Source organism: Callithrix jacchus, chromosome 15 (assembly GCF_049354715.1).
Source record: "Callithrix jacchus isolate 240 chromosome 15, calJac240_pri, whole genome shotgun sequence".
In the NCBI taxonomy this organism is placed as follows: domain Eukaryota; kingdom Metazoa; phylum Chordata; class Mammalia; order Primates; family Cebidae; genus Callithrix; species Callithrix jacchus.
In genome coordinates this window covers 30673931-30689447 of record NC_133516.1, presented here as the reverse complement: position 1 = coordinate 30689447, position 15517 = coordinate 30673931, and the positions used below count along the sequence as shown (strand labels likewise).

The 15517-nt window shown below is 39.0% G+C and overlaps 1 protein-coding gene across 50 annotated transcripts in view; it reads left to right on the top strand.

Moving 5' to 3' along the window:
• The window catches only part of MAP4 (microtubule associated protein 4), a 228966-nt gene that overhangs the window by 99479 nt on the left and 113970 nt on the right, over positions 1–15517 (top strand). For 48 of the 50 annotated variants that reach the window (XM_035275347.3, XM_078350717.1, XM_078350716.1 and 45 more), the window contains exon 3: positions 9232–9300. In XM_035275347.3, coding sequence (XP_035131238.3) covers positions 9232–9300 — 69 coding nt within the window. Of the gene's footprint in view, positions 1–9231; positions 9301–11661; positions 15102–15517 lie in introns of those variants that run through there. The other 2 variants (XM_078350725.1, XM_078350726.1) reach the window with 1 other exon arrangement.

Here is a 15517-nt window from a genome sequence, read left to right as displayed (position 1 = left end):
AAGAAATCAAAGGTTACAGTGACAAGTGATCATGGAGAAGCAGATTAAGTGAAATTATGCAGCACCTCCTGGTCTATACACAACTGAGGGTGCAAGGGTACTGGGAAACATGGCCAGATCTGCATTAGAGATTACTGTGCACATGATAGATGTGTAATCATTGCTTATTACACTGAATTGAAATAGTTTTTGTCAGTTTGTTCAGGTGTGGGTTGTGTTAATGTGCAGACTAAGAAGCAATTGTGTCTGCAAAATGGTAGATATTTAGGGTAGGCTTACTTGTTTAATCCTAAACCCTCTTAATAGTCTCAATGATCATATTTAGGGAAGTTTATATCTGTGCATAAAAAATTAGTGTGACATTTTTCCAAAAATAGTTATTTTCTGACTTTGATTTGAAAATATACTTTTATCTCATAACTAATAATTTTTTTGGAAAAACAAAAACAAAAATATATTACCAAAATGTTCATAATAATAGTACCTTGTTATGAAAGAAAAGCAGGGGCTCAGCGTGTGGGGGATCACAACTGTAATCAGCATTGGGAGGCCGAGGCAGGTGGATCACCTGAGGTCAGGAATTTGAGACAAGCCTGGCTGACATGGCAAAACCCCATCTCTACTAAAAGTATAAAAAAATAGCCAGGCATGGTGGCACGCACCTGTAATCCCAGCTACTCAGGAGGCCGAGGCACGAGAATTGCTTGAACCCAAGAAGTAGCGGTTGCAGTGAGCTGAGGTTGTGCCACTGTACTCCAGCCTGGGCAACAAATCAAGTCTCTATCTCAAAAAATATTCTGCAAGCAAGCCAGGATGGTGGCATGTACCTGTAGCCCCGCCCAGGCTACTTAGTAGGAGGGAGGATCTCTTGAGCCTAGGAGTTTGATTGCAGCCTGGGTAACATAGCAAGACCCCAAAGACCCCATCTCTTCAAAAATATTCTGCAAGCAAATGACTTTGTTAAACTCTAAGAACAAAGCCAAGAACCTACTATATACCCTTTACTTGGGTTTATTAATTGTTACTATTTTGCACGTTTGCTTTATCATCTTCTTTATATTTACATATACTTCCTTCCCCATGGATCATTTAAGAACAGATTACAGAACTCATGCCTCTTTACCCAAAGAACTAGGCATTTGCACATTATAAGAATACGATGATAGAAATCAGAAGTTAAACGTTGATGAGATACTCCTGTCTAATCCATGAACCTTATTTCACTGTCATCAGTTGTTCCAGCAGATTCAACACATTCCTTTCTAATTTTTTTCTTCTGGTCTACAATTGAATCTGGAATCACATTAGTTTTCATGTCTCTTCAGCCTCCTTTAATTGGAGCAGTTCCTCAGCTCTTCTTTGTCTTTCATGACCTTAATATTTTTGAATAGTATGGGCCAGTTATTTTGTAGAGGTCCCCTAATTTGGGTTTGCCTGGCATTTCCTTATAATTAGATTCAAATTACACATTTTTGGCAGTAATACTATATAAATATGATTTGTCCTTAGTGCACCACATCAGGAAGCACACGATGTCAACTTTATTGGTGATAATAACTCTCATCACTTGTTAGTGTCTGCCTGTTTTCTTTACCATAAATTTTTTTCTAATTAAAAAAATAATTTGTTTATTTAGAGTCAGGGTCTTACTCTGTCACCCTAGCTGGAGTGCAGTGTGCACAGTGTTGGCTCACTGCAGCCTTGACCTCTCCAGGCTCAAGCAATCTTCTAGCCTCAGCCTCCCAAGTAGCTGGGACTACAGGCATGTGCCACATGCCTGGGGCAGGGGTGGGGGGGGTCTCGTTTTGTTGCCCGGGCTGGAGTACAGTGCCATGATTTTGGCCCACTGCAACCTCTGTCTCCCGGGTTCAAGTGATTCTCCTGCCTCAGACCTCCAAGTAGTTGGGATTACAGGCATGCACCACCACACCTGGATAATTTTTGTATTTTTAGTAGAGACGGGGTTTCACCATGTTGGCCAGGCTAGTCTCAAACTCCTAACTTCATGTGATCCACCCACCTCGGCCTCCCAAAGTGCTGGGATTACAGGCATGAGCCACCATTTCTGGCCACCTGGTTAATTTTTGTATTTTTTATAGAGATGGGGTTTTGCGATGTTACCCAGGCTGGTCTTTAACTCCTGGGCTTAAGCCATCTGCTTGCCTCACTCAAAGTGCTGAGATTACAGGCATGAGCCACCACGCCTGGGCTCTTTACTGTAAAATTTATATTTTTTTCTTTGTAATGAATAAATAATTTGTGAGGAGATACTTTGAGGCTATGTATATATCTTGAACCTAATCCAAGTTTCACCTATTTTAGTATCTAAGCAAATAGCTTTTGAATCATTTTTTGGTTTCCAAGCCAGTTGAAATGTGTTCTGCAGCATCTTATATGCAAGTCACATTTTATGAATCAAAAATTCCCTTTTGGACATTTTAGGTCAAAAATACAAGGAGGTATTGGGTATGGTGACTCACACTTGTAATCCTAGCTCTTTGGGAGGCAGAGGTGGGAGGAGTACTTGAAGCCAGGAGTTTGAAATGAGGCGGAGCAACACAGCAAGACTGCATCTCTACAAAGAAAAAAATTTAAAAATTAGCTAGGTGTGGTGGTGCACACCTGTAGTCTTAGCTACTCGGGAGGCTGAGGCAGGAGGAAAGGCAGGAAGAAAGTAAACAGGTATGTGCAAATGAGACTTTCATTATGCATATTATTCCAGGTTAAATCTCTCATTATTTATGCTCTTCACTGGAAAAAAAAATTTACCTTTAATTGCATAAATCATTCATAAAAAGACTGTTAGGGAGTTATGCTCCAAAGCCCACAGTGACAGAGATAGTATGTCAACGGGACATAGGAGTCAACTGAAAGAGTTTCCAATAGCCAACACTGGAAAAATTTGAGCAACAAAATAAATGAAGTAGTATTGAATTAATGCCCAGTGAACAAGGCTGATCTCGGTGGCTCTGGCCAATATATATATTGGCCAGACATGGTGACTTACTCCTGTAATCTCAGTACTTTGGGAGGCCAAAGCGGGTGGATCTCCTGAGATCAGGAGTTCAAGACCGGCCTGGCCAACATGGTGAAACCCCATTTGTACTAAAAATACAAAAAAGCACTACTAGTGCTCGCCTCCCGGGCATGGTGGTGAGCATCTGTAGTTCCAGCTACTCAGGAGGCTGAGACACAAGAACTGCTTGAACTTGGGAGGCAGAGGTTGCAGTGAGCCAAGACTGGGCCACTACACTCCAACCTGGGCAACAGAGGGAGACTCTGTAAATAAATAAGTAAATACATAAATAAAATAAATTAGCCAGCTCTGGTGACACCCACCTGTTGTTTCCCATGTACTTGGGAGGCTGAGGCAGAAGAATCATTTGAACCCAGCATTTTGAGGTTACAGTGGGGTGTGTACTCCAGCCTGGGCAACAGAGCAAAACCCTCTCTCTTTAAAAAAAAAAAAAAAAGGCTGGGCACAGTGGCTCACACCTGTAATCCCAGCACTTTGGGGAGGCTGAGGTGGGTGGATTACCTGAGGTCAGGAGTTTGAGACCAGCCTGGACAACATGGAGAAACCCTTTCTCTATGAAAAATACAAAAATTGGTGAGGCATTGTGGCACAGGCCTGTAATTCCAGCTACTCAGGAGGCTGAGGCAGGAGTATCACTTGAACCTGGGAGGTAGATGTTGTGGTGAGGTGAGATCATGCCATTGCACTCTAGCCTGTGCAATAAGAGTGAAACTCCATCTTGGAAAAAAAATTAAGTCAAAATCTTTGCAGGCTGCAGTGGCTCATGCCTGTAATTCCAGCACTTTGGGAGGCTGAGGCAGATCACTTGAGGTCAGGAGTTTGAGATCAGCCTTGACAATATGGTGAAACACTGTCTCTACTAAAGATATAAAAATTAACTGGAAGTGGTGGTACCTGCTTGTAGTCCCAGCCACCAGCTACTTGGGAGGTTTAGATAGGAGAATCAGTTGTACCCGGGGTGCAGAGGATGCAGTGGGCCGAAATTGCACCACTGCACTCCAGCCTGGGCAACAGAGCTAGACTCTGTCTCAAACAAAACAACTCCCTTCATTTTCTTGTAATTCTATTTCCTCAAGAAGGGTAGGTCTTTTAAGACCTTGTTCTATGCAGTTACAAACATACAATCAAAAATTTAGTGACTTTAGTTTCATACAACTGGAATCAAACCATATGAATGTTTTTAAACTTTTTTTACTTTATTATCTTAGAAAATTTTCTGTCACTATATATCAAGCTTTCTTTTTAATTTGGTCTAAAGTAGTGGTCTTGAAACTTTTGGTTACATACTTATATGAGAATTCTGAGAAATTCTTTCTCTTTGTACATTAAGTTAACATCTAAAATTTTGTAGCAAAAGTTTAATTGTAAAACATGTAATTTTGAGAATGTTTTACTTTTGCCACATAAAAATAAGTTACATCATTCTGCTAAATATATCAAAATCCTTCTAAATATATAGCATTTTGATTCCATCATCTAGTTTAAAAATATATAAACAAGCTGTTATCATTGGAAATTTAAATTCTGCTTTTGAGTCCTTGAACTCTTATTTCCATACCATGTCTCAGACTTTTATCCTAATGTAATACATTTTTATGCTTGAAAGTTTTTTCTTGATTGGGTTACCATGTTTCTGCTACTAAATATGTATGTCAGCTTAAATTTTAATATTTAAAGTTTCTGTGACAATAAGATTCTGTTTTCAATTTGGTCCAGAGGAAATTTATCATCACAATTATTGGCAGTACACAGTCAATCACATGTATTACTTTTTTTTTAAAAAAATCTCCATTTTCACTTAATCCTATGTATTTCTTCAAGAAGGATACAGATGAGGCTTCACTATGTTGACCAGGCTGGTCTTGAATTCCTGGCCTCAAGTGATCTGCCTGCCTTGGCTTCCCAAATTGCTGGGATTATAGGCATGAGCCACGGTGCCAGGCCCACATATGTTATAATTTTTGATGTTATAATAAAACTTGAATTTTGGCCGGGTGTCATGGCTCACGCCTATAATCCCAGCACTTTGGGAGGCGGTGGCGGGCGGATCACTTGAGGCCAGGAGTTCAAGTGATTCTCTTGCCTCAGCCTCCCAAGTAGTGGGAGTGCCTGTAGCTGAGACTACAGGCACTCGCCGCTACGCCTGGCTAATTTTTGTATTTTTAGTAGAGACAGAGTTTCACTATGTTGGCCAGGCTTGTCTCAAACTCCTGACCTTGTGATCCACCTGACTCGGCTTCCTAAAGTGCTCAGATAACAGGTGTGAACTACCACACCCAGCCGTAGTACAGTATTATAAAAAAATATTCTTAGGGTTTTTTTGTTATTTTCTTTTTGTTGTTTATATTCTCAGTTTTCTATCAGATGACAACTCCATTATGCCTCTTTCAATTTTGGTGAAAAGATAGAATGATAACCCATTTAACTAGGTAAAGGATTTGTTACTTGGTCACTGGATAATTCACTTTGTATAGGGCTTGCTTTTGTTTCATGGATGTGTGATATTTTCTCGTCTTTCTGAAGAAAATGATGTATTTCTTTTTTGTTTTTGTTTGTTTGTTTGTTTTTTGTTTTGAGATGGAGTTTTGCTCTTGTTGCCCAGGGTGGAGTGCCATGGTGTGATCTTGACTCATTGCAACCCCCGCCTCCTGGGTTCAAGGGATTCTCCTGCCTCAGCTGCCCAAGTAGCTGGGACTACAGACATGCACCACCGTGCTCAGCTAATTTTTATATTTTTAGTAGAGATAGGGTTTTGTCATGTTGGTCAGGCTGTTCTCAAACTCCTGACCGCAAGTAATGCCCCATATATGTAGCATATACTGTATATACTCATGTACTGTCTTAAACCAATCTTGGCCTCCCAAAGTGCTGGGATTATAGGCGTGAGCCACCATGCCTGGCCCGCTTTTATTTTTTCTTAGTGTGTCCTGTTATCTTCCTGTATCAGTAACATGAAGTGCTCTCATTTTTTTTATTAGTGTGTACTATTTTACAATATTATAATGAATCTATTGGTGGACATTTGCTGTTTTTAAGCAGTGTCGTAATAAACATTGTATTTTTATTCACGTTTTTATACTTTTATATCTCTCTGTGAACTAAATACTAAATACCTAAAATGGATTGTTGAGTATTTCAGAATTTGATAGGCTGCCAAATTGTCTCATGAAAAGGTTGTTCCTGGCTGGGCACGGTGGCTCACTCCTATAATCCCAGCACTTTGGGAGGCTGAGATGGGTGGATCACCTGAGGTTAGGAGTTAGAGACCAGCCTGGCCAACGTGGTGAAACCTCATCTCTTAAAAAAAAAAAAAAAAAAAAAAGGGCGGGGGGGGTGGTTGTTCCTATTTACATTCCTCCACATGATGAAATGAAATTACCCTTGTCAACACTGATTATCAAATTTTAAACAGGTTTTATCACTCTGATAGCTCCTCTTATAACACTTGCAGGATATCAGTTTTTCTAATTTCCATTTTCTTGTAATATGCATTTTTTAATGAAGGAAGTTTTTTTTAAAATATGCATTCTTTAATGAGCTAGGAAGAATAAATCTTACAGGCTTATTGTGTGAATGCGAAAGGGAATTTATTTATGCCAAATGTGGGATGGAGCGTATTTATGGCATCTCTCTGGATAAGTAAAATGCAGTTTGTGAAGACTTAGCAGGGTATGTGTTACATAGTGGGTATTTAATACAATTCTATTTTCTTTCATTTCTTTATTTGCTTCTTTTATTTAAATCATATTCCCTTTGACTGCCTTGTTCTTTTAGGTGATTCTTTTTGTTGTTCCTCTGAAGTAACAGAATGAATGATCTTTTCAATGAGAAATTTGTGTGAAAGATTTCTTCCTTGTATTTATAAGGACCAAGGGGTCGGACAGCATGTTTGTGGTCTTCCAAAGGAAAATCTTGCATTTTTTATTTCAGTAGCATTTATTATAGATACTCACTTGTTGTCTTAGGAATAATATCTCTGAATTCTTGGGTCAGCAAAGTGACTGCAGAGCTAGGCTGGTTGCTAATATGTTAGATATAGTCAGAGACTTTCAGAAAATGTTGTACATCCTCAAATTGATCTGTATTGTCAATGCAATTTCAAATAAGATCCCATCAAGAATTTTGGCATAAATAAACTGATTTTAAAATTTATATAGAAAAGCAAAGAAACAAAACAAGTCCAGGTGCAGTGACTCATGCCTGTAATACCAACACTTTGGTGGGAGGCCAAGGTGGGAGGATTGCTTGAGGCCAGGAGTCCGACCAGTATGGGAAACATAGAGAGACCTTGTTTCTCCAGAATATAATAATAATGAAAAATTAGGCAGGCATGGTAGTATGTACCTGTGGTCCCATCTACACAGGGAGGCTGCGGCAGGAGAATCACTTGAACCCAGGAGGTGGAGGTTGCAGTGAGCCAAGATCATGCCACTGCACTCCAGCCTGGGCAACAGAGGGAGACTCCCTTTCAATAAAAATAAAAAATAAACGACTTACCATACAAATATAGTAATTAAGACAGGATGGTATTGGCAGAATGGATAGACTTACAAATTGATGGAAGAAAATACCCCAGAAATAAACCCAAATGTAATTTGGTCAGTTGATTTCTTTACAAAGGTAATTCAATAGAATAGAGATGACTTGTGCCGGGCATGGTGCCTCACTCCTGTAATCCCAGCACTTTGGGAGGCCGAGGTGGGCAGATCACAAGGTCAAGAGATCGAAACCATCCTGGCCAACATGATGGAACCCCGTCTCCACTAAAACTACAAAAATTAGCTGGGTGTGGTAGCAGGCACCTGTAATCCCAGCTACTCAGGAGGCTGAGGCAGGAGAATCGCTTGAACCCGGGAGGCAGAGGTTACAGTGAGCTGAGATTGTGCCACTGGACTCCAGCCTGGTGACAGAGCAAGACTGTCTTAAAAAAAAAAAAAGAATACAGATGGCTTTTTCAGCAAATGATTATGTAATAATTAGGTGTCCATGTACAGGAATAGAAACTTAGACCTGCATCATTACACAATATGCAAAACTTAACTCCAAATATATGTAAATATGAAAACTATTAGACTTCTAGCGGAAAACATGGAAAAAAATCGTGTGACCTACTTCATAAAAATTTAAAACTTTTGTTTTTTTTAAGACAGTTAAGTAAATGAAAAGACAGTCTAAGTTAAAAAACAGGGAGAAAATTTTTACAAAATTTATCTGATAAGACTGATATTCAGAATATATAAAGAATTTTCAAAACTCAATAATAAGAAAATAAATAATTCAATTTTTAAAATAGTCCAAAACTTGGACCATTCAAATCACCAAAGAAGGCAAAGGAATGGCAGAGAAACGCATGAAAAGAGGCTCAACATCCTTAGTCATTAGGGAATGAGATACAACTAATTCCCTTTAAAAAAAAAAGAGTCCTCTGCTTCCAGAAGTGCAGCTGATTACTTACCTCCATGCAGTTCTCATCTAGGAGCAATTATGGTACCCTGGATTTTCTGTGTGGGAATTAATAGTTAATAAATGGCCTCAGCTGGACACAGTGGCACATGCCTGTAATCCAGCACTTTGGGAGGCTGAGGCAGGTGGATCACCTGAGGTCAGGAGTTTGAGACCAGCTTGGCCAACATGGCGAAATCCCGTCTCTACTAAAATTATCTGGGCCTGGTGGCAGGTGCCTGTAATCCCAGCTACTTTGGAGGCTGAGAAGGAGAATTGCTCGAACCCTGGAGGCCGAGGTTGCAGTGAGCCAAGATTGTGCCATTGCACTCCAGCCTGGGCTACAAGAGCAAAACTCCATCTCAGAAAATAAAAATAAAATTAAATGCCTCATGTTCTTGGAGCATTTGATTTGAATTGCTGATATTAAACCTGTGGTGCTTCATGATGGTTTTACTGAATTTAATAGTTTTCTTTGACAATTTACAGAATAAAAAAGATTTAGAATTGCTATTATGAAGGACTCTACTGTGGAAGTGGTACTTAACAGAGCTTGGGTGCCCTAGGGATTAATAATTCTGATCTGTTCTGTTTCTGGGTTTTCTTTTATTAAATCTTTAAATTTTGAATAGTTTTAATTGCTTTAACCTAATGCTACGAAGAATGAGAAAAACTCAATTAATATACAATAGTTGGATCTGTTTTTCATTTTTCTGTCTGTCACAATGGGTAATTATTTGTCACCATTGCAGATACTCCATCTTCCAAACCAACACTGCTAGCCAATGGTGGTCATGGAATAGAAGGGAGCGATACTACAGGTAAGTGATTCCCAGGATTCCCCAAATGTGTAGGTGATGCACTTAAAAGTGAATACCTTGATACTATCCTTTGAAGAGTGTTATTAATGGAAGCATATGAATTATTTCTAAGTGTTTTTGTTGGATGTATTTAAATCCAGGACATTGCTATGTAAAATCTCCAACAATGAAAGGCGAATAATGAGTTTCCGCTGATATTTTTTGAATATTTGTTGGAGCTGTACCACACAAGAGCTGGATCAACCTTAAAATACTTTTACAGATACAGAATAATAATAACCAAAATATGTTACATGGGAGGCATTTGGCCACTACAACTCTTTAAAGCAGCAGTTATCTTCCCTGAATGTACATTGCATTTAGCTTTCCACAGTTCAATGTTAGGAAGCCTATGAACAACAAATTAGGAGTTCTTTATTTTGCCCCCAGTGTGTTTCCTTCATCTTTCTCTTAACTGTTGCTTTTGAAATTTACTTCTAACTAAACTCTAGCTCTACTAGGGTTTTGATATTTTCAGTTAGCACTGAGTTTCTGTGGGTTCGTGTCTCATAACCAGCAGCAACCCCCTACCCCAATGTCTTTGTAGTGAGCAAAATTCTCAAAGCAGTAGCAGGAGTCACAGGGATATACTATATAAATATTTTCTTAATTAGCTGATGTGAGAGTTGTATATTTTATTTTCATAAATACCTGCATTTTACTTTGTAGTTGTGATCAGGCCAACACTGCTGACCCAAATGCATAGACTTATAATGATCGATCCCTTTGTTTCCACAAGTGTGCTCTTAACTGGGCCATAACCTTTGATTCATATTATTGCAGTGGAGGCAGTTACTAGATTTGTCATGTTTCTGTATTTCTCTTATATGCATACCTCAGCTAGAAGCCCTTCTGTGAGCCTCCACAGGATTTCTCTATTTCTAAGGCTTCTGGAAAGCCTTCTGTTAGCAGTGGCAGCTATTCTAGGATTTACTTATTATTCTTTGACCATAGCAAAGTTTTATATATCTTTATACATCAGATTTTTTTATGACTAAGTTCCTTTTGTTGTGAATGTTTACTAAGTGACATTAACATCCTTATTAGCAACTTAATAAATTAGTTACTCTTTACTTTAGAATCTAGAAACAACCAGAAGTGCCACTTTATCTTCCAGTTTTGTGAACTCAGTCCAATGTATTGACTTCCTGTGTCTGCTTTGAAAGCAGTCATCTATGTGATGTGGTTTTTAAGAAAACATTTATGCAAATGTCCACGTGATTAAAGGAAAAGAAGTTTGAATATGAACTTTTAAAATAATGAGTATATTCAGCTTTCTTTAACCAAGAAATAGTTAACCAGGGTAAGGAAAGGCTGGAGGGGATTGATTTGATTAGCTAGTTGAAAGAGTGGATGCCGGCTGGGCTCGGTGGCTCACGCCTGTAATCCCAGCAATTTGGGAGGCTGAGGCGGGCAGATCACAAGGTCAGGAGATTGAATAACATCCAGGCCAACATGGTGAAATCCTGTCTCTACTAAAAATACAAAAAAAATTAGCTGGGCCTGGTGGCACATGCCTGTAATCCCAGCGACTTGGGAGGCTGAAGCAGGAGAATTGCCTGAACCAGGGAGTCAGAGGTTCCAGTAAGCCGAGATTTCACCACTGCACTCCAGCCTGGCGAAAGAGCGAGACTGCATCTGAAAAAAAAAAAAAGTGGATGCCATTTTCATCCAGGAAGGAAACAACTACCAAAACTAGAGTAGATTTCTTCTCCAGTAGGAAGTCATGTCTGACCAGAAGAGACTCAAACTCTGTGTAGCAGATGCTCATCACTGCCAGGTCTTAATAGTACAAAAAAAGAACAGGAAAAACTTGTATCCTGGCCCTCACTATTTCAAGATTCCCTTGTGACAAAAAAGAACCTGGCTATTTATGAACTGCCCAGTGGCATTGTGAGAGTAAGTCTTTCTGTTCTTGAATACCTCTCTGCCCTTAGGTAGCATAGAGTTTGCACACCTGGGTTATTTGAGTTCTGAATTTAACCACTTAACTGTATTAAAATAGATACTTTACTGAAATTATGCATGTTTTATTGGGGGAAGTCAAGTGGAGGGAAGGGGTGGCAGTGCATGTTTTTGGAGCATGTTGTGACTTCATTCTAATTGGCCATCACTTCCTGGAGCAATGCCATTTTGAAAATTCCCATTTCTATTTCCTTCAGAATGTTATCTATAGTCTCGAGAGCAAACCAGCTTCATTAAATAGCTTGGGTTTATGAGCATCTTGTGATACTGAACTTGCCGTTTACTAATGACCTGTGCTTTTCTGCCCTTTCCTTCCCCTTCCTATTTCTTCCTCCCTCTCTGTTTTTCTCCTCCTAGAAGCCTAGCGTGTCTCTCAACACTGGGGCTGCTGCAACACCAGACCAGTGATCTTTCCTAAGCACCGTTATACTTCTAAAACCTTCAGCATTTTGCAGAGCTTTGCTTTTCCTTCTGGACACGATGTAGAAGAAACTGAGGGTAGTTCCTCGGGGCCTATTTCTGCTGATGCCTGAGCAAACAACCTGCTTCCTCTTGTGCTCTGCAGGGCTTGATGGAGCCTCATTTCCCTTTGTGAACACAAAGTACAAAATGAATTCTTTTTATTTTTACAAAGGTTATTTAGTGTCTTTTATTTCTTGTTTTCTTTACAATTTTATTTTATCATTTGATTCATTCTCACATTTTTTTTCTTTAAATATTTTTAGTTGACCTTTTTTCCTTTGGTTTTCAAATCTTCACCATGAATCAGGATAGTGTAACACCAAATGAGAACATGTGCTTTCATAAAGGGGTTGAGGCCACCAGTACTGCAGTAAATTTCCTTTTCCTCTCCCTCCTCTTTTCCTCTGTAAGCTTGCTTTTAGGGAAGGTTAATCTTACAGGTTACCTATGTTTCTCTCCACCTTACCTTATCATCTGAATAATGATAGTTACTTTAAGTTTTCAAATTCAGAATAGTTGAGTAATCCCAGAATATTTTTTCAAATTAAATCATCCTTTATTATTTGCAAGTTGGGCCAAAATTGTTTTTATTATGAAATTGTGATCTATTGTGATTCTCCTAAAAATTTAAGAATCCTATTGTGTGTGGAATTTTTTTTTTTTTTTTTTTTTTTTTGAGATGGAGTCTTGCTCTGTTGCCTAGGCTGGAGTGCAGTGGCATGATCTTGGCTCACTGCAGCCTCAGACTCCTGGGTTCAAGCAATTCTCCTGCCTCAGCCTCCCGAGAAGCTGGGACTAAGGTGTGTGCTGCCACGCCCGGCTAATTTTTGTATTTTTAGTAGAGCCGGGTTTTCACCATGTTGGCCAGGATAGTCTTGATCTCCTGCCTCGTGATCTGCCCGACTTAGCCTCATAAAGTGCTGGAATTACAGGCGTGAGCCACCGCGCCTGGCCCTTGTGTGTGGAATTTTATAACCAGTTACTTTCTGAACATAAACTATCAAAATAAGAATTAGGAAGTTAAACAAAACGTAGGCTGGGTTCTATGCCTTACACCTGTAATCCCAATACTTTGGGAGGCCAAGGTGAGAGGATTGGTTGAACCCAGGAGTTCAAGACCAGCCTGGGAAACATAATGAGACCTCTATACAAAAAATAAATAAATAAGAAAATGGAACTAAGTTATAACGTTCAGTGTTCTTGAATCCCTTATCATTAGAATATTGGGATGTTAATACAGATAAAAAATAATTTTCTGCACACAACACCAGAATGAAACTAAATCGTAACATGTTTAAGACCCACAACCAATTTATTAATAGCAGGTTTCTAATGAAATTATTATCTTATTGGACTCAAACTCTATTTAGGATTAGTCTCTTTTTGAACTTTGGAGGTATCTTTTTATGTAGCATGCCAGTGGAGATTGGTGGATCACACATCAAGACTTGTGTGTAAAGTCCTGTCTGTGAACATTAGTATTTTACATTCACACATTCTAGGGGTTGTTTCAATGGGACTTTCTTATTCTCATTTCTCATTTTTTCAAACTAATTGCTTAAAAGATCTAGAACTATTTGGGATAAGTGCTGTACAATGGTAAGCTTGGATGGGATATATAGATATAGAACATAAAACATGGACCATGTTTTGAAATCTTAGAGGAATTCTGGTTTAAGATCTGAAAAACTTTAAAGTTTTCTATCCTCTTACTGATTATGTAGGTTCTTATAACCCTCAAAGTACAGATTATTTCAGCTTACAGTAAAGAATTGGCACCATGTTCTGGGAAAGATTTTGAAATATATATTTTTGTTTTTGAGACAGGGTGTCACTCTGTTGCCTAGGCTGGTGTGCAGTGGCGCAATCTCGGCTCATTGCAACCTGTGCCTCCCAGGTTCAAGCGGTTCTCCTGCCACAGCCTCCCCAGTAGCTGGGATTACAGGTGTGTACCACCACACCGGCTAATTTTTATATTTTCAGTAGAGACAGGGTTTCTACCACGTTGGCTGGGCTGGTCTTGAACTCCTGATCTCAAGTGATCTGCCTGCCTTGGCCACCCAAAGTGCTGGGATTACAGGTGTGAGACACCATGCTTGGCCTGATACACATTGCTTTAGATCCCCTTATACAAAACTACTTTTGAGATGGTAAGATTAGAATATCATGAAAGTTTAAATTGAATCCCTGCAGTGACTTCTGGAATTTAGGAAGCATTCTCTCTTCTACAGGGATCTAGTCGCAAGGGCTGGATTCTTTGACAAGAATTTCTTCTATGGATTCTGGACAGCAGACACTTGAGGGAGATATCTTTTAAAGGAAAGAGGTTATGCTTATCTTCTTAGCAGTTGATAAAATATGACAACTCTCTTACAATTAGAGAACATACCATCAAATTAAACACAGCTCTTTCCCTTTTGTGTACAGTTATTTATTTATTTGATTTTTGGGTTTCTTTCACCAGGGAACTTTTCAAAACTTTAAAAATCATGTTTGGGCTGGGCATGGTGGCTCACGCCTGTAATTCAGGCACTTTGGAGGCCAAGGGGGTGGATCACCTGAGGTTGGGAGTTCAAGACCAGCCTGACCAACATGGTGAAATCCCGTCTTTAAAAAAAAAAAAAAAAAAAAAAATCATGTTTGACATCTTTCTATTGCTTGTAACCAGTCCCTGTAGCTGTATAAGTGGTGGGTATAGAAGCCTTTCTATTGCTTGTAACCAGTCCCTGTAGCTGTATAAGTGGTGGGTATGACTCTCTGTTGTGCACACTCATACTTCATGATTGACATTGATTTATTTTTTATGTCCATTTGGTTATGCTTATTTTTGTTTGAAAACTTTTTTTTCAAATATGCTTTCTTTTTGAACTTACGGAACTGTTGAAATTTTCTACTAACAGCCAGCTAAAATTTGGTATATATTAGCTCTGTTTCACTTAGATGTTTCATTTTGAAAGGGAGAAACTTGATATTTCACATATAATTTTATACAGAAAAGCCAGTCCCATAATAAAATGCTGTATTGCCATAATGGTCACATCCAGGTGGCCCAGTATCTCAATGGCAAGGCAGCCAGACTGGTCAGGGCTGCTTTGTTGAAATGTGATGATTATCCTATGCCTTCTTTCTCTTTCTCTCTCTCTCTCTTTTCTTCCTTTTTTGGCCCATTGTTGAAGATTTAGAACCTTGTTTTTAAATAATATTTTTATAACATTCGTATACCTAAGTTTGTATTTTTTGTGACGTTAGACTTCAACAGTTTGTATATTGAGACTTCTAATGTGATTATTGTACTAAATAAACTCCACTAATAAACATCTTACATTAACACCTTATGGACTGGATTTGGTGGGGTCATAATTGTTGAACTATAATGTGACTAAGACACAAATTGGGTAAAGACTTGAGGCCCAAGTTCTAGGTCTAATATAGCTTCTAATCCCACCCAGATTAATTGTATGGACTTTTAAGTTTTTGTCAAGCATTTTCACTTACAATTTTTGGTACTTACTGTAAACTCTATTATCCAGAATCATAAAAGTTAAGAAGTTCAAATGACTACTGATATTTATTGTCATTTGGTGAGAAAGTCACTTGACAGAAAGGCTTTAAGAAGTTATTCCAGGCTGGGTGCGGTGGCTCACGCCTGTAATCCCAGCACTTTGGGAGGCCGAGGTGGGTGGATCACGAGGTCAAGAGATCGAGACCATCCTCGTCAACATGGTGAAACCCTGTCTCTACTAAAAATACA